The sequence below is a fragment of the Temnothorax americanus genome, unplaced genomic scaffold (genome assembly GCF_048541705.1).
Source record: "Temnothorax americanus isolate GAGA-0224 unplaced genomic scaffold, ASM4854170v1 Scaffold47, whole genome shotgun sequence".
Taxonomy (NCBI): Eukaryota; Metazoa; Arthropoda; class Insecta; order Hymenoptera; family Formicidae; genus Temnothorax; species Temnothorax americanus.
This window is the reverse complement of record NW_027509624.1, coordinates 997164-1016249: the sequence shown is the minus strand read 5'-3', so window position 1 is coordinate 1016249 and position 19086 is coordinate 997164. Positions and strand designations below refer to the sequence as shown.

The following is a 19086-nucleotide window of genomic DNA, read 5'->3' as shown; positions in this document are numbered from 1 at the left end:
AAATAGATCTTGCAATAAATGTAAGGTGTGTGTTAAATGAAGAGACAAAACGTAATAACAGTATACGTTCGTATATATATTTTAATGCTATACTTAATTTTATTTTTTACAATTATAAAGTAATCGCAAATACACGAATGTCGCGCGAAATCTAGCTTCGCTGAAAATATGGAACGGAAAATGAAATTTCTCACGTTGTGACATCGTGTCCGGTTTGACACGGACTATGTTAGCCGGAAGACGTAATGTTGCGCATTTGTCTGACCGCCGCTACGACACGAGCGTTACATCCAGAGCTACCGTTCTGATAATCTTCCGGCGGTAATCTCAGCAGTAAGGACATGTGCTGAAGATTTTCCGATAAGCACAGACCGAGCTCCTCCAGTACATTGCCCAGATAATCTACATAATGTAACTTTTATTTATTATCCCTTCATAATTTCTTCAGAAATTGTCAAATTATAGATCTAACGAGAGACTTACCAATATCAGTTGCGAGTTGTTTGCAAGCGACGGAGTTCAATTGGCAAATGCCCAAAGTTTGATCCTGGAACATTTGACACGTTCCTCGGGCAACAATGTCCAAAAGTATACTAGTAAATCCAGATTCGCTTGAGCCTTGAACATATTGCGGATCGGCTGCCTTCAACGCTTGCGTTAGACTTGGATTGTCCCTCAACAAAAATGGTTCCAAGTGCTGCGGCAGTGTCATTAAATATTGTCCGACCTGCGTAATATACTCTTGAGGAGCGAAACTATAATCGGGTAGGTCTGAACTTAGATTGGACATTTTGTTAATCTCCAATGACCAAGCTGGCGCCTTTTGCACCAGCATTAATTGAGAGAATATTGGCGCAAAAATCACTTCATATGTGGTATGATGTAAATCAGTGCAGAGTTTTTGAATAGACTTTATAATCGAGTCGAGAATTGTCTTGTCCTCTGCAAAGGGAAAGGAAATTAGATAATTTGCTTCCTACAACATTATAATTACCATTGCCACGCGCGCGCGCGCACACACACCTCTTTGGAAAGATGCAACAAGATTTTCTAGATCGGTGCATCCTGATGGAGTTAACAGTAACTTTTTATACTGACAGAAAACGCTACCGTTTGTGTTTTGTAATTTGTTATTGGCTTCCGTTATGTCGATCACGAGCGACTTTTCGAATTGTTGCACTTGATGCAAGAGATCACCTACAGCAATCGGGATTAAATCAATAGTCTCGTGTTTACGTCATATAAGAAATTAATTAATTGCTGAAAAAATCACCTATATTTTGCATCAACGTAAGACACATTTGGAATAAATTCCAATCTTCGTGTTTCACTTTCTTTCTCTCAAGTTGTCTTAAACCTTGCTGATATTTATCGAGATACTTGTTGAAATAAATCTACAAGATACCAATAAATCGTCGACTTAATAAAAAATACATTTTATGATCATCGCGCCGATATATAAGCAAAAAATCTTTAATATAAACGTACGTTCAACGATTGCAGTAAACCAGGATATCCACAACCTTCTGTAAAAAATTTACATCGCTTATTGGCTTCACTAGCATAGCCCATAATCCGCGAAATGCTAAGAGAGAGGGAATTAATAGTGTCGCTTAAATCATCGTGCGAGCGATCCAAAAACTGTAGGTGTTGTTCTAACTGGGCAGTTTCGAACATGCTATATTTCGCGATGTAAGGAACATAAGGCGCATATACAGCTTGCGCCAGCGACAATAGTTTTTCGTTTTGCAATTTTCCGCGAAGCGACGTTTCGATAGCACCGTTGAGATTCGTGGCAAAATGCCTCGTCATCTGTTTCAATTCGAGTAGAATAGACAGTTGCACCGCGTTGGAATGTTGTTTCAGAACCGCCTCTACACATTCCGGAATACCGGGATCGAGGCTCCTCAAAAGGTCAGCGTAAACCTCGATATGAATATCTATCGAAGTATTAGGAAATACTTGATGGCACCATTTCACCTTTAACACAAACGGTTATAGAAAACATTCGCGAAGCAGCAATAACAATTATTTTGATCTGGCAGATTGGTATACCTGTTCGTGCCAAGAGGATAACAATTTGTCATAATATATACGTAGCCAATAGGTAACATTTTCATCTTGTGCTAGCTCAATAGTGCGTCTCCATTCTTGGCCCAAAGAGACCTTCAGGCAGTTGTGATAATATTTGAGAAGCTGAGGCAGACGTTCCATCTTGCTAAAGATGTCCACGTAAGTTTTGGATTGCTCTGAATAACACAACACGATAACTGGTATCACGTCTTTGCAAGGCGAATGAATTTATTTCGACTCGTCAGTAAGTTTTACCTAAATTGGCAGCGGTAAAAGCTTGAACCAATCGTGGACTGGCTATCGCCTCGAGGCGGTTTTTCAGGCCTTCTAACTGCAGCTTTTTATCCTCGTAATCGACAACATTCGCGAGCATAGCTAGAGATTTCTGCATGCTGAACAATTTATTTGATATAGCTTCTATATCGCCAGACTCGAATACCTGTTTTATTAAGGGAGATTATACAATTAAATTATCGCGTATTACGTCGAAATACGTGAAGGAACCCATTGGAGCTTTCATATATACCTCTTCCACGTCGTTCGCTAATACCGTCCAATTGTCGGCCTCGTGTAATCCCTGCTTAGCGGTTTGTAATTCCGTTTTTATCCTATCAATCTTCTCCAGCGTTGCCATAGAAGAGGCTGTATCTTTCTCGATCTGTGTTTCAATATTTGTTCTTTTCCGAGTTACAACGCATCAAGATAAATATTTAAAGAAATTATTAGATGTACCAACCTTCGCAATCTCTTGCTTGACAGTGACCATTTTTTCTTTCAGCGCTAACGTTTCTTGCCGCAGGAGTTGAGTGTCTCTTAAAATTCTTGGTAAGCTAGAGAGAACCGATTGACTGGTCTCCTCTAAGGCACCGTTAACTTGTTGCACATACAATTGCAACTTCATCACTAATGATGACACAAAAGCCTGAAAAGCATACTCAGCTGCGACTCAAATGTTTTCCAAGACGGTTGGTCGTATTCTCATTAAAATTATCAAATAATTCACATATGATAAATAACAGGCAGAACGTGAGATTAAAGTGCAATTTAAAATATATCTTATTGCATTACTCAAATATAATAAATTGCTCTATTTCCTTATCGTTACTCTATGAATATGGGAATCACTTTATTTAATTCACAATGAAATTGAAATTCATATTGCGAAAGATAACGTTATCGTTCAACAACAAATATTTGCGTAATAATTTATTCTAAATACGAAAATATACGCGGGTGTCGGAATAGACAGGGAAGTTTATTGTCCGTCGGTAACGTTCCGACATAATTTTCGGCGTGATAGATCCGCGAGCGAGCCTATAAAAATATCATCCCCCCGGAGGAGCCGAAAACCTTCGCGGTGGTGCGAAACAGTGGACATCATCTTTGAAAAGAGTCGATCGGGGTCACCGACCGCCGCCGCGGGCGGGTGGAAGCCGTCAGTACGGCGGCCGACGGGCGTCGCGACGACGAGCGTGACTCTGCGTGACTTCGGATCCGACGGGCGACGGGACGTGAAGCGGACGGGAGCGGAGATGGTGGCACGCGCGACTTACGTCCTTGTTCTCCTGCGCCTCGGCGGACTTGAACGTCCGGTTGATCCACTCCTTCACGTCGAAGCTGTCCTCGGAGAACGCGGCGACGTCCTGAAACGGCCATTTTGAGGTTAGGAACGATGCTCGTGGGAGCCTCTCTGCCGTCGGTCCCTTCCTCCGCGAGATCTCGCCGTTTCGCTCTCGCGGCGCGAATTCGCGATTGTATGATCCGCGCGGACGGGTAAAAATCTAGCGATCACGACCGTGAGTTCGTATGTACGTCCCTGCGAGCGAGTCGGGCAAGAGGCGTTGAAACGAAAAAAGATAAAAAAAACGAGAAAAGCACCGAACCCCGACTCAACCGACGCCGCGCTCGCTTACCATGGCGAAGAGAGAGAGAGAGAGAGAGAGTCGCGTTCGCCGCGTTCGGCGTTCCGTCGGCAGTCGTGCGCGTTTCGAGGAGACGATCCCCGGCGACGTGGTGCCGCGCCAAGGTCGGTCTCTATTCCGCCACGTTCCCCGTACGATCGCTCGCGTCGTTATCGTCCGTCGCCGTCGCCACTCGCCACCGCCGCCAGCCGCCGTCGTCGTCGCCGTGGTACCGCGCCGAGTGGCGCGCGTCCCGTCACCGTCACGCGTCAAGCGCGGCGGCCTCGTTCGTCACCGCCTCGTCTCTCGTCTCCTCCGCGTTCTCGCCGTCGCATCCGGGATCTCCGCGACTTCGACGACGAGTATTCGCGACGGCGGCCGGGCGTGCGTGCGTGCGTGCATGCGTGCGTGCAAGCAAAGAGAGAAGGGGAAGAAGGAGGCAAAAATTGACGGATCGATCGCGCGGTATGTACATCGCGCCCGACGGACTGACGGACGGCGAGGTTGAAGACAACGAGGAAGGATGAGGAGAAGAGCGAGGAGGAGGTTGATCGCCTCGGCGCGGGACGGTTTCTAGGCTAGCACGTCCGGCAATCCGACGGAGAGGAGCGACGGCGGGCGGGCGTCCGTTTTATCGTGCGCGGGGTGTCACGGAAAAGTGCGTCAGGCAGTCTCGACAGTAAGCGAGAAAGAAAGGGAGAATGTGCGTGTATGTATGAGAGCGAGAGAGAGAGAGAGAGTGAGCGGGAGAGGGTGAGGGTGAGAGGTGGCGAGAGGGAAAAGGAGCGAGTGACGAGGCGATGAAGCGTGCGACGTCCCCCTTAGCAGCGATCATGATAAAGACGACTTGTGTGTCTCGGATTCCAGAATACGCTCGTGCACATCGAGGAGGAGGCGGCCACTTGGTTGGACGTGACCACCGCCACCGCCACCGCCGCCGCCGCCGTCGCCCTCCTTCCTCCCCCTTGGCGCGATCTGGAGTCCCGCGTTCCCGACTGGAGCGAGGCGCGTTCCTCGTTTGTTCTGCGGCTGGCGAGGCTGGCTTCCTACTCCGCAGGTGGTGCGTAACGAGGCGGCGAAAAAAAGATCGGGGGGAGAGACAGACGGCGAGATAAAGAGAGAGTGAGGGGGGGGGAGGGAAATGGAAAACGGCGCGTTATCGGCCGTTTCCGAGCCCTTTGTCGATCGCCACGCCTTCGAGGTTGCGTTTGCGCCACGTTATTTGCGCAACAGTTGGAAGCTGGAATTTCGTCTCCCCGAAAATCACCCCCGCACGCGGCCCAAGTAAGGAAGGGAGAGAAGGACGCGGACGCGGACGCGCCGCGCCGCGCCGCGCTGCCTTCCCGTTTCCCGCCGTCGTCGGACGAGGGCCGAGGGCCCAGGAGCAGGAGCGACGACTCCACTCGCTGGCTGGCTGGCATCACCGCCACCACCCGCCCTCGCCACCACTACCACCACCGGACCCCCCTCGCCCTTCCGTCGCCTTTTGCAAGAGGGCCGACCGTCGTCGACAGTCCGTGAATCGTGCGCACACATGGCCAATTGCCGTACGTTACACGCACTTATACGGGGTGTACCCGAAGACGCGCGCCTTCCTTCCTTAGTGGCTAAGAAGCGAGACGGTGGTTGCGGTCGGTTTCGAGGCATTCCGTCATTACTAGGCTAACGTGCGCGGAAAATTAACAATCTAGCGTCCGCTGGTTGTAAAGTCAGATTTGAGGATCGACGATCGCGTAGAGTCGTTAACTTCGTCGTTATAGATTAAGATCGAGGTAGTCTAAGAGTTGGGGAAAAAAAAAGTTATGATAAAATTAGAATTTAATCGAGATCGCGAATGATAAAGGACAGCCTCGAGCAGGAAGAAAGTCCGCGATTTCCGGAACGTCCCGTATAACCGCGTCACATCCTTGTATCGTTTCATACGCTAGATTTAACGACTGACCCGATCAATTAACGGGGCTCGGACGCGAAGGCGTAGTTGCGTGGCGACGCTCGTTCCAATTTTCTTCGTCTTCTCTCGCGTAGCGTCATCTCCATCTCGCGGATATGCTACGCGTGTAAATTTTTCGCCCGAGTTCTTTCCTCGTGAAATTCCATCGGTAGAGATCGAGATTCAGTTTCGCCACGATCGTCTCACGCAACACGCCGCTTCGCGCCACGCACCTCGAAGGTGAATCCGATGCACCCATGCAGAGATCCCACTTTACGCATTGTTAAACGACGCCTTTTACAAAATTATGCGAACTCCCCGGAATCAAAAAAGTGATCTGGCCTACTATATTATGCATCAATATACCAATCGGACACGTTGCGACAAAATTTATAAGATATTTTTTTTTTATCGACCTACACTCCAATCTGGCATCGTAGATTAATGATCAGCTTGCCATCCCCGGTCGTTACTGTCGACACGTAAATCGACACGCGGATGATAGATAGTAAGGAACTCGTGAAAAAAAAAATGCTGCTTATAAGAATGGCAGACTCCCTTCTCCTCCCATCCTATTGCGAGACTGCCGTCTATCCCGTGCGGCTCGGACTAAACAATGAACATTCTTATAGCGTTTTCGACTGGACCGGGTTGAGTCGCTCTTAGAGCTATTGATGACGTCTGTCATAAGTTTTGTCTTAGGTTGATGATTAGATGAATAATCAAAACCCAACCTATATTTGACTTATACAGTTGCATCTAGCATTCTAGCTAAAAGTCTCGACTAGACTCTATAATAGGTATTGGTCCAGGCAATCTTATGCTGTGCATATACAACTATTTTGAGAGGGCCCTTATTTTCTAACTGGTACCTAACCCAGATTCATTTCCGGTCAAACATATGTTCACAGTAAATTGGATCGAATCGCTCTGCGAGCCCGATTCAACCCGGTCCAGTCGAAAACGCTATTGAACGTTCCTTGAACGTCTTGTGCGGCACATTCGTATCCAGCGAACATTCTGAATGTTTAGAATTCTCTAACGAACTTTAAAAACTTAATGCAATTTATAGCAATTTGTCGCGGAGCGACATTTCTATCCTTGAACATTCAGAAGAGTCCCGAGGTAATCTCGGGACGAGTTCGCGCTGGATATCCGGTGAATGTCGCACCCGCTCGGCGATGCCGATCGACGGAGTCGCGCGGCCGTTCCTCCGTCAATCGGGCCGTGAGAGACCCGGCAATTCCGCCGCTTCTTCGGCGCCGCGCCATTCGACAATCCGATCGAAGCGCCAGCATTTTTCCAGAGCGGCGGAATCGCGGAGTCGCCACCCCGATCGCTGTTCTCCGCTGGGCCCCGCGCGCGGCCATGTAGCGCACAACGCACTCTCGGGGCCTGTTGGGAGAAGGGCAGGAAGGAGAAGCGTCAACAGCGGCCTTGAGACTGAGTGGCAGCCAATCCCAAGCCTCCGCTCGCTAAAGGAGGTGGCGCGGGATTGGCTGAGCGTTCTCCACGATACCAACCGCGACTTCCGGGCGCTTCCGGTCGGGACCACAGGCCGATTCCCCACGAGCGGCAGGGGCCCCTGGTGAGTTTAGCGTGCAGGTAACGCCGATTTTTCTCTATTTCTTCTTCTTCTTTTTCTTCTTCCTCTCTTCTACTTCTACTTGTTTTTCGCCTCTCTCGCAAGCACTGTCCTCCCAGCACTCTGTTCGAGCAGCAGCGGCAGCATCTGAGAATTGCAAGTAGGTGCCAAATGCGCGATGACGGGCCGGCTTTTTCCCGCGAAATTGTGAAAAATCGAGATATCTCCAATATCGCCGATCGACGATCGAAATTCCCGGTGTAGTTTCGGTAAGTTCAAAGAACCGGTGCCGCGTAAGTGTGAGAATTGAGAAAAGGGACCGCCGACCGTGGCGTCTCCCCGTAAAATTTACGATCGCTCTCAATAGTTTTGTTTCGGAACTATTCAAAAAAGAATTGGTAAACCAGTCTTTCTTCGGTTTCCTAGTTTTGTGTGTGTGAAAAGAAACTAAGAACTGAAACTAATCGTAAACCGGTGTTAGTGTAACCGATCGGCAAGGATCATCCTGCAAGTGGCATCCGAGTCCGAACTCTCCGAAAATCAGACCGGTTTCGTTCGTCCGAGAGGCTACCACGCATAAACTACGCGATAACTAATACACCTTTCTTCGGCATTTCGGTATGTCACTATCGCGAAACATTCTCGCGCGATCGACGCTGGTCGGTTATTGCACTCCGCAAGTTCCGAGATCCGTGCGACCTCGACGAGTTCGATTCTCGATACTTGAGATATACATGTACGAAAACATGATTTTTCGTCTCCAGCATCGGGATGTAATCTCAACGAAATAACTCCGGGTTTCGCACCCCCTTCCGGAGCCGGTCCCACGCAAAAGAAAACACCCCGGCTTTGCCGGCACATTTATCGCGGCGTTTAATATAAAACAGGCTCCTGAACGCAACTCGACGGTGACTGTGCAGCACAGGAAATCGATCTCTTGTTCTCCCGTCTACATTTCTCTTTTTGTACGTATATATATTTTTCCTTTTTTTTTTTTTTATATCGCTGCGCGCGCGAAACGCCACTCGACTTGGCGACTTGGTGATATACGCCCGGCTCTCTGTGTTGCGGCACAGGAAATCGATCTCTTGTCGATCTTTTTTTTTTCTCCAGCGTTGCAGATTGCAGAGCGATTTTCGTTGCGATTGAACCGCTGATTAATCGCTGATTCGCTATTATCATTTTCCCTCTTACGTCACATATAATAAATACACACAAACCTTGGTGTTGGCCTCTAATTCCTCTTTTTTTTTAGGGGGGCAGTTACACACTGCGGCTGCGATATGTTACATTTGGTCCAGCCGATATTTATATATTTCTTTCTCACCCCCCTCGGTCCCCTCAGCGCACACGAAACCAACGCTTCGGCTCATTTTTACTGTGCAGCTTGATTCAGTTTATTAATAAAGAAAAAAAAATAGACCCTCAGACAATTACTCATATAAACTCAACGGGCGAGTACTTGTGGTTAGGGGGTGCTGTATTGATATATATTATATATATATTACATATGCGTTAAATTACCATATATTATATGCTCCCAACTGCACGTACACTTCATTATCGGCACTCCCTTGCGGAATGAAAGCCTCCTTAGAATATACGCTCTTTGCTAAGTAGTGCCGTACCTTTAATCACGTCGACGTGAGTTTACGGCCGTGAGAGTGCGGCGCGGGGCGCCCATAACTCAATCCCGCCGCATCTGCGCTAACGATCGACCCGTAAGACGTGCCATCCTCGTGACTCGGGGTCTCGAAAGCAGGAAATGAAGCCGGTATATATTGTCGAGGTAATTTTTCAATGTTTGCAGGTACGCGAAAACGGGCTTCCTCTATCGTCGCGCGAATAAACGTAAAGGTTGCTTTCGCGTTTCCATTACATCGAAATCTTAAGCTAGTCAACGTAATATCGGTGTCAATTGTCATTTAAAAACACAGCTTTCGTTCGAAAGCCTAAAAGAAAATCGTTTCCAGGATGTGATCTTCGAAGGAAGTAAGTATTTTCCGCGGCGATTCACGTCCATTTCAATCTCGCGCCTCGGCGAAACTTGCGGGAGATAATTGTTTGATGTTCATTGCAAGATAAACATTTCGGAAAGTGTGTCAAGGGATGAAACAGATAACTTCCCTTTCGATGCCGTTCGATCGCGACTTGTATGTACGATGCGATTCGTGGAAACCGCGTCGTTCATGTTTATTTTTCGTTCGCAATCCTTACATCCTTCCAAGCCCAGTGCCTTTGGTAAGAGAGAAAACGCGATATCTTCCTCTTTGCCAAGAAACGAAGAAAGATACGTATTCAACTAGAATTTCTTAGCCTTTGGGAAATCGAACGAATTTGCAGCTTTGAAATACACGTTTCACCGCGGGTCTTTTGTTGGATAATATTCCTCTGTGAATTATTCGACAACATTTTTAGGAATTATATTTAAACCGCAGCAAACAGGAGCTCATTATTCATTATAATGATTTTTCTTTCAAGTGATTTTGTACATCTTTATGAGGTGGCCGAGAATTCTACCTTATTTTCACGCAATAATTTAATTAGCACCGAGATTTTTTTCGTGTCGAAGCTATTCTCCATCTCGCTATTTTATTTAACGCGAAAATAGAAAAAAAAAATCCACGAGCGCAAAGGCCGTTGATCCCCGAAAAAAACCGAATCGTTTCCAGAATTGCGCGCATTTCTTCGGTGCTCTCGCGAGCGATCGAGCGGCGTGTCGCTTCTAAGCGCGTGCCTGCAAAAAGAGCATCGGGTCCGAAGTAGAAAGGTGAAAGCGTACGCGAATCGAACAATCGAACACAGAATCCGGTCGCGATATCTCTCCCTGGCCCGATCGCTCCCGGCGGCTTTGATCGATCAACTCTGCCTCGGTGCCGCGATTCTACGATCGTGATCGCGCCCGACGAGAGACGTCTCGGGTCTCATTAAACGACGTGACGAATTTGGAATCGTCCGTAAGCGTCCAAATTCGTCGAGGAGGAAACGTTTCTTCGAAGTTTCCAACTACAGTTTCCGACGTGACGCTTCAACCTTGGAATTAAATCCCCGCTTGAGGCCCACTTGTGAAATTAATCGCGTGGAACAACGTCGCGTTATCCGCTTATATACGCTGTTGAGGCTTAACTAGCCACTTCTGCTTTCAATGCTGGAGTAATTCTCGAGATTGCCAGCGTATGTATGTAGCCCCCGTTACCGCGAGAGTATAACTGTACAGCGAAGAGACACGGTGCGCACACGTTATACGTTCAGGGATAGATCGGTATCGCGACGTGATAAATGAACAAACTGATGTATTATCATCCAAGTATACAGTTAACGCGGACCGATTTTCGCGCGATCGAGCCCCGATCTCTTTCTCACGAGACGTGATTCCTGCCAATTAAATCGAGGCCGAGACGCGAATTACATTGTTCAGCCGAACATATAAGCCGAAATGTCGTTAACCCGTTTAATTGCCACCCGCGTGCCCGACGTGTGTGTGCATCGCGCCCGCGACGCGGCACGGGGAGACGGGGGGGGGGGGGGGAGACGAAAAGGCGAAGGCGAAGGAGGAAAGGGCTCCCCCGACTCGCCTGCGAGCGGACGACGATTCTGAATGAAATTTATTCGGGAGGCCAAGACGGCGGCAGAGACTATAATACCATCAAGTGCGCGGTGCGGCGCGATCTTCTGAGAAAATAAACTCTCCCGCGCTTCCCACCAGGCCCGGCTCGCGCGCGATCTTCTCCGACTCCGACTTCCTCCGAGACTCGAGTTCTCCTCGTTGAAACCGATCGGGGCTCTCCGGCTCTCCTTCCTTTCTCTATCGCCCGTCCGCAACGTCATATCGCGAAAGAGCGAGCGGGAGAGAAGGAAGGAGAGGGATAGATCGCGCGCAATTCGCTTCGCAGGAGGATAATGAAAAAAAAAAGAGGAGAGACGAAAGGAAAGCCGGGATAGAGAGACGCATCCAGGGAAAAAGAGGGGGGGAAGGAGAAAAGCGCCGGGGCGAACGGGATATCGAATATGTTTTTTCTTTCCTTTTTTTTTTTGCTTCGCGGCCCCTTCTCTCGTCTCCTCACACGCGTATATTGATTTTTAGAAATTCTTCGTGGTGAGACGGCCGAACGAGCGCGCGAAGCGCACCGGCCATAAGAGCGGCGCGGCGCGGCGAGGCGAGGAGAAGGAAGAAGCTCGGGGAGGGAAGAAGCGGCGCGCGAACCACCCACGGCCGCGGCGGCCGCCTTAAGGGCGAGCGAGCGCGCGGAGAGGGATATCCTTGATGCGAGCGAATCTGCATTATTCGTGAGAGCGTATATACGAGGCGGCGAGAGAGACGCGAAGGGACGCGATGCGTTAAGCCCGTGTCACGCTACGTATCGCGGACACGGATCGGATTGAGATCGCGGATCGCGGATCGCGGATCGTAATCTAGCCAATCATAGACGAGCAGCTCATCCGTGATTGGCTGACATCCGATCCGCGATCCGTAATCCCAATCCGATCCGTGTCCGCGATACGTAGTGCGACACGGGCTTTACCAAGCTCTTTATTCGCCGATCCCCCCCCCTCGAGCGCGCGCGCCCCGAAGTTCCCGCCGATGAGACGCGGGAATAATCGCAACATCCGTCTTCGCGGACCCTCGCGGTCCCGCAATACATTTATCGGTACACCTATACCCCGCCGGAAAAGTGGCGGCGAAGAGTCGCGGGATGTAAGCGATGTAAGCGACGTAGCCCGAGGGGCACGAGAGGTCCGTAAATGCAGCATGCAGCTTTAATAATAGAGAGAAAATTCTCGGCCGCCCGTCGGTGCGTTTTAGGCCTAACCGCGCGCTCTACACGGCCCCGCGAGTCTCGCGGTCGAGAGCAATCGAAGGCAGTCGAAGTCGTCCGAGCGCGCGATCGGCTCAGGGGAGGATGGCGGGGGGGACGAGGCGGTGGGCAGTGGGAGGTGGAGGGGCGCGATCGCGCCCCTGCTATCCCTACTCCGCGCGACACGTCTACCCCCACTCAGTCGCGGCAGAGCCGTCGGTTTCTCTCGCTCGCACGGCCGTTTCCTCCACTCCCGCACCCGCGGCGTCTTCCTTCTCCGTCTCGCTCGAGCCCTCTCCCGCCGTCTTGCGACGTCTCGCTCGCACCCGCTCTCGCTGGCTTCGCTCCGCTCGTTCTTAACGTCAAACCACTTAGGGCCGCGGACCTCCGGTATAGTCAGTCGATCTTTCCTAGCGTGGCGTGGCATTCCGGCATTTTCCACCTGATCGCGCGCGCGGGCGGTCCGACAAACGCCATTTTGATCAACGTTTACGTCGCCGTCGTCACCGTCATCGTCCACTCACGCGTCGCGAGAGTGAGACAGGAGTCTCGTGCGTGAAACAACACGGTGCACGTCGCATGTGCTCCGCGGCCGCGCAGCGCGTCGTCTCGTATCAACATCCGACGGTTGGTTCGACTGAAGGAAAGAAAAAAAAACAATATAAAACGTGTCCCGTATAAACTTGCGTGACGCGCGTTGTCAGTGCGCGGTGCCGGTTTGGTTTTCGTTTTTTTTGTGTGTGTCTCGTCTCTTTTTTTTTTTTTTTTAATTTTTTAACCGATCCTTCACCCGCGCCGAAAGCGGAGAGAGAGACGGAGAACGAGAGGGTGCGAGAAAGACGGAGTGACGGTACGGCGCCCCGTGCGTCAGACGAGGACGGGGCGACCCGGGACGGAAAAGGACATCGGGTGTTGTTTTTCGGTCGCGCGCGCGAGTAGACGAGTCACCCGCGAAGCAGAGAGAAAGAGTGCGCGACCCCCGCGCGTGAGTGTGAAACACCGGACGACGTCGACGACGACGACGAGACGGCGAGACGGGCAACGGCGACAGGCGACGTCGTCGTTCACCGGGGTGTTCCGCTATATATAACGACTCCTCCGCTGTAATCCTTCCGCTGGCACGTCCGACGTTCTCTCGCACCGGGAGGCGCACGAGCGGAGAGCCGGGATCTGGTGGACAGAGAGCGTGAGTACTTACGCAAATGTACGCAATTCGGCCGTGTGTCTCTCGCGTTTCGGTGCGCCGCTCTTCGGCCCCCGTCGTCCCCCTCCCCTCTCCTCTGCCCTTCGTCCCCACGCGCAACGCGACCGCACGCACGCACGCACGCACGCACCATGCACGCTCGCTCACATTAAATCTTGTTTTTTTCCGCCTGCAAGGCACATCGCCTGCCATGTTTGACCGGCGTCTCTCTCTCCCCCCTTTTTCATTCCGTCTTTGTGTCTCTCTGTCCTCCTTCCCCCTTGTTCCCCTTTCATTCTCCCATACAACCGTCTCTCTCTTTCGCTCGCTCGCTCGCTCTCGCTGCGTCAGTTTTTCTCCCCGCCCGCCCGTCCGCTCGTATCTCCCTTCCGCTATCTCTCCTCCCTCCCGACCTCCCTCTCTCCCGTCGGATGCGTGCGCGAATGCGTGTATGTACCACGGGGGCGATCGCAAAATTCGACGGCGCGCCGCGTCGCGCCGCGCGATGTTGACAACGAAAGACGACGACGGCGGCGCGGCGGGCGGCGGGCCGACGTGCCGACCTCTCCCCCCTCCCTCCGTTTCGTCTTCATTGACGCGCTCTCTCGCGTGTTGTTTATCCGTTTCTGCGTAATTCGTGCGTGCGCCAGGAGCGGCGGGTAGGCGGCGGTGCGGGGGACGGAGCAGCGACACTTTGAGGAAGAGAGCGCGAGCGAGCGAGCGAGCGACCGAGCGGAGTGGGGACGCGCCGTCGAGAGAAAAATAATACGGGTCGTAACGCGCGGCGTGGTGCCCCCGCCCCGCGGCACTAAGCGAGTGCTGCTGTTGCTGCTTGCACGCGTATACGTGCGCGCATGTGCGTGCGTTCGCGCGCGCGCGATTATGTAGCCGTATGTCTGTCTGGCGCGCGTTTCTTACTTCTTACGCGTTTCCCGTTTCCTTTCGGGACCGAACCGTGGGCGAGGGGGGGCCCTCTTCGGGGTAAGACGGGAGAACGGCCGGAGGCTTCTCTCTCTCTCTCGCGCGTGCGATTCTCGCGGTGCGAACTGCAGCGCGATAATTTCTCTTCCCTCTCCTCCTCCCCCTACCGCGGCCCCGCCCCCCCCGTCGCGTTTCTTTATCTTGGGGGAACCTACGGGACGACTGTTACGTGGCGCGAACTACTTCGCTTCCCGAGACAAAGGGAAACGTTTTGCTGCTGGCGATCGCACGTGGTATGCCGGCTTACATCTCCGACTGTAACGGTGTATCATGTGTATTATGTAATTATTCCGAAGCTTTATTACGAATTTAGACATCTAGAGGTACAATAATTTACACGATAAGAACAACGGGACGTTTTATTCATAGCGCGAACGACACCGTGACTCCTAGCTCTATTTTTTTTTGCCGGCAACGTTTACGTTTACGGTAGCGTCTACCGAGTCGACACTCGGCTGAGACCTCGCGTTTGAATTTTCGAAAGGGTTAACGATAAGATCTTGACGAGACGCGCGCGCTCTTTACGCTCCTGCGTCTGCCTATTCTCACACTTTAAAGGCCCCCCGTTTGTGGAGCGCGGCCGCGGCCGCGCGCCGCGCCGGCCGGCTCATTACGTCGCGTCGCTCTGCAGCCACGGGAAATGCAATCGAGACAAGTGCGCTCTCGAGCGGGATGAACGACTCGGGAGACGTATTATTTACAGCCAATAGTAACAGCCGGCATCGATTAGCGCGGGCGTTCGACCCCGATACTTCTCCCCCCTCCCCCCGTATCGGAGCTCCGATCTTGAAAAGGACAGCCGTTTGAATTGGTTAACTGTGAAGGGCGATGCAACAGGCCCTTAGATCGATCGCGCCTGTACCCGTACGTTACCGACGTTACCGACGTTTACCGAGAGCGCTAATCGTCGCCGACTGAATTTTCCTCGCCTATTTATATCGCAGCTATACTGACCCGCGATACAAAGAGAGGCTCACGGAACTCTTTAAGATCTCCGAAACGCCAATAAAATATAAAAGAACATAGGCGTGAGCGCGTAGCTAAAGCGCGCGCACTTTCGAAACGGCCGTATTACATTATCGGTTAACGTGAATAAATATAATATGGACAACCAGGGTCAATATTGGTCGGATAAAATATAAAACGTTGCGACAGTTTTTATTTAAAATTTTAAATTCAAGCGAAATTTATATACACTATTGTAGATTCAATCAGATTTTTCGCTGCATGTCCGATGTTTAATTATGATGATATTTAATATCGAGTTTAAAAAGCCAACTCCGGTGGTGTCCCTCGAAATTTCCCCGTCAAAAGGTCAAATCCCGATTCGTCTATCGTCGTCAAACTTTAACGCCACGCAAGTGGGACACCGTATATTTATTCCTCGCCCCTCATATCTTATTCTTGTGTTCCATCTTGTGCCTCGGTTCTCTCTAATCAGCGTTGGTTAACCAGCCCCGTTAGCGTGACCGATCCCTCTCCTCTCGGCCTCTGCCTGCGGACGAGATCGCCTAATTTATCCATATGTGTTGCCGTCGCGTGTCAACCGAAGAGTCGAAATGCGAAAATTGTCGCGCAGTTTTTTTTCGAAACGGAATATAAGTAATTTTAGTGCCGGTGACTCACCGCGGCGTCGCGAATCGAGATTATGACGGAGTGGCTTTTCCTCGTCCGCCACGCAATAAAACTGCGAGCGTCGAGTTAGCGCGACGATTATTTTTGCGACGGGGATTTTTGCTTCCGGGAAAAATGACGGCAGGCTTGCCTATACTTTTTGTCCCGCGCGAGCGACGCGCAAATTCAAGTCGTAATAATATCTCGTCGTTACACTGTATACTCATATACCCTGTGTTTGCCTTCTTCGTGGACGACAAACTCGTCATTCTGAAGTGTCGTCTAATATTGATCTGAGAATAACTCTGAATCGGACGCAATAATATTGCATGTCGGGAAAGAGAGGAATAAGGATCATCTTTTTCCCCAAGACTTTCCGAGACAAGTTTCTTTCGTTTCCTTCGTATATTTTCTCGCTCGTGTAAGATTGCACATTCATCCGAGAATATTTAAGATAAATCTTATCTGCGCAACAATTTTTTACAAAAGAAGGTCGCATTATCGCTCGGACAGCAATTGTGATACTCGCAGTCGTTTCGATTTGCTATCAAAAAGGAAAATCCCAAATTTCCAATTTTCTCTGACAGGACCAATTTTAAGGTATTCCTTTCGTGACACCAAAGTCTTAAGAATTAACTGATTTTTTGGTACGAGAAAGTTAAAATGCATATCTTTACGCCAGAAAAAAAATTAAACCACATTACCGAACATATAAAGAAGAATTATGACTTTGAAAATTCGATATTTTATATGTGACGTTATTGAAAAAGTCTATTTTCTACATTTCAATGTAATAATTTGTTTATCTTAAGATTTAAGATATTAAATATTAACTGCGCTACACACATATTCGCTAAACTCTATACTTTTGATAGTGCCTTAAAAGTTGACTTGAAATGTGGTTCATAGATGAATATTTTTTATGGCGACTTTCAAGGAATTATTTGGCAACGCTGGCGCTGCAAGCTGTGCGCTCATGTCACGCTTCAGTTCATATATAATGTACGGTTTATTATCAACTTTTATTTTCACAACGTGTCCCTTATTTTTGCCCACATTACTCCTCACTTGTTATGTTTCTTATCACACATTATTATTATAAAATATCTTTTTGATAGAAAGAAATTGTCACAATATTCTTTGATCGATGAACGTGACACTTACATTGACACTTTTGTTATCAACTTCACATTTTACAATCGGCGCCTTGATAAGCGCAGCGTTGCCATATTGTTCTGACAGTAAAATTTACCGAAAAATGAAAAATTTCTAAATACACATAATATTTTCATTTTTTTCTTATACGTAAACATAATAATCACGTATAACTTGATTTTGTATAAGTTTAATGCAATATACAAGAGTTTGCTGAGGCCCTGCTTAAGCGCCTACAAAATACGCTCCTCCGTGAAAGAAATACCTTAAGGGGATTCTAAAGTGAAGGCTGAACTTCCTCGACGTCGGTAATGTCAACATTTTTAATCCTGTTATATATTTCATATATATATATTTGATCTTGTCTAACGAGCTGCTTCTGTACTTGTTTCATTTGCTGCGGCATCTCTCGCTACACGCAATATCAACCTGAAGGTTGTTTTGCACATATAAAGGTTAATTTAAACTAATTTTTTTTTTCTAGGCTTTCAATCTTAGATCTAATTGCACGATATTGTTCTTAAATGTTGTCCCTAGGTCATGCCGGTTTAATTTTGTGGATATTTATTGTGGAATTTTTGTACAAAGCAAATATTGTCGAAAAATTAACAAAAATATTAATTTTTTCTCGTTTTCGGTATAAAGTCGACCACCATGACCTAGATTTTGATGCGTACTTTAATTCTAGACAAGAATTTTGCATTTCTATAAAGCCAATTAGAAGATTAGTGCTAAGAAAAAAAGCCGGTATTACAGACGGCTTTAGCATCCCCTTAAGGAGACCCAAATATTATTTCAGGAAATCTATGAAATTTTTGTTCTCATCGATGTGAAATAAGCCTCGTTTCTCGCGCCGGCGATGTTGTCGCCGGACGCTCGACATTTGAAAATTTATTTTAACACGATTAGCGCTGACAAGCGTCAGCACTCAGCAGTTCTATGACTAACGCAATAATTCTTTCTTCTTTTTCTTCTTCTTTTTTTCTCGTTGTCTTTCTTTGCGTTCCGTAACATCGCTTTTTGCGTCGCGGCGCGTAATGCGACACGACGACTCCTCGCCAGCACTGAAAATCGATTAAACCACTTTTAATCGTCGAGAAAAAAACTTTCGACCTTTTTTTTCCGCACGAATTGCGTTATCACGGCGGACCTTGCGTCACGATTCCCGTTGACGCATTGTGGCTGCAAATTGTAAAACGCTTTGAAAACTAGCTGCTACTTGACGTCATCCGCGATCACCTATCTTACACATGATTTTCTCGTCACGCAAACTGCATTGCGATTCTATTTGTCGCATCGAAGTCCACGGGATTTTTCCAAAGAGAAACATCGATCGATAGGAGATAGTGTTTTTTTTTATTAGTACAGCGTAACACTATTGAACAATTTTATGCCTCGGCAAACTAGTGTTTAAAATTCATTTTTATCGGGTTTATTAGTGGCATTAGAAATACACAAGAAAATGCGAGATTAAAGACATTTTGCCTTAATTTTCATTATAGTATAATTTTACATTGCAATGTTAATTTTCCTTCATCGAAATATAGCGGCAGTTGAGCGATATTTAACCTATAGGTTCCCAAGTACTTCAGGGATAGGTCCGGAACCAGAGACGCGAACGCGAATCATCGATCGGCGACGAGACGAGGCGCCTAAGCATCCTAAGGATCGTCGATAATCGGCAAACAAGCGGATAATGGACGGTTTCGCATATACCGCTGCTATATAACTCAATTACACACCTGCGGGATATAATTGAAAAACCGATTGGCGGTAATCGGACACAATTATGCTTCGGAACGCTATATCCGTTACGCGTTAAATGTTTACACTCTGTGATGGCATCGAGCTGCTGTTGTGGAGATATT

The 19086-nt window shown here is 48.8% G+C and overlaps 2 protein-coding genes across 8 annotated transcripts in view; one reads left to right on the top strand and one right to left on the bottom strand.

The window, feature by feature from the left end:
• Positions 1-52: 52 nt before the first annotated feature.
• Cog7 (conserved oligomeric Golgi complex subunit 7) lies at positions 53-13696 on the bottom strand. Of its 2 annotated transcripts, none has more exons than XM_077417104.1 (11): positions 13484-13696; positions 3627-3716; positions 2810-2995; positions 2600-2731; positions 2329-2512; positions 2056-2249; positions 1489-1980; positions 1274-1394; positions 1024-1197; positions 484-942; positions 53-402 (listed from the first exon to the last, which is right to left on the bottom strand). In XM_077417104.1, the coding sequence occupies exons 1-11, from the start codon at positions 13679-13681 to the stop codon at positions 230-232; spliced, it is 2403 nt and encodes an 800-aa protein (XP_077273230.1). In that variant the 5' UTR covers positions 13682-13696; the 3' UTR covers positions 53-229. The 2 variants fall into 2 exon arrangements, with proteins under 2 accessions (XP_077273230.1, XP_077273231.1); XM_077417105.1 differs by lacking the exon at positions 13484-13696 and adding an exon at positions 3987-4304.
• LOC143903486 (uncharacterized) overlaps positions 4348-19086 on the top strand; it is a 110168-nt gene continuing 95429 nt past the window's right edge. For 2 of the 6 annotated variants that reach the window (XM_077417106.1, XM_077417107.1), the window contains exon 1: positions 12467-13471. The gene's annotated coding sequence lies outside the window, so the exon portion shown is untranslated. Of the gene's footprint in view, positions 4654-4841; positions 7510-12466; positions 13472-19086 lie in introns of those variants that run through there. The other 4 variants (XM_077417110.1, XM_077417108.1, XM_077417109.1 and 1 more) reach the window with 4 other exon arrangements.

What these genes read in the sequence shown, in the direction of transcription:
- Cog7 (XM_077417104.1), bottom strand. Translation starts at nt 13,681, where the DNA reads ATGGCAGGCGATGTGCCTTGCAGGCGGAAAAAAACAAGATTTAATGTG. An exon ending in TTTTACCGCTGCCAATTTAG is followed by an intron (nt 2,250 to 2,328) that starts GTAAAACTTACT and finishes TGTGTTATTCAG; the next exon opens with AGCAATCCAAAACTTACGTG. An exon ending in GTTTACTGCAATCGTTGAAC is followed by an intron (nt 1,395 to 1,488) that starts GTACGTTTATAT and finishes GGTATCTTGTAG; the next exon opens with ATTTATTTCAACAAGTATCT.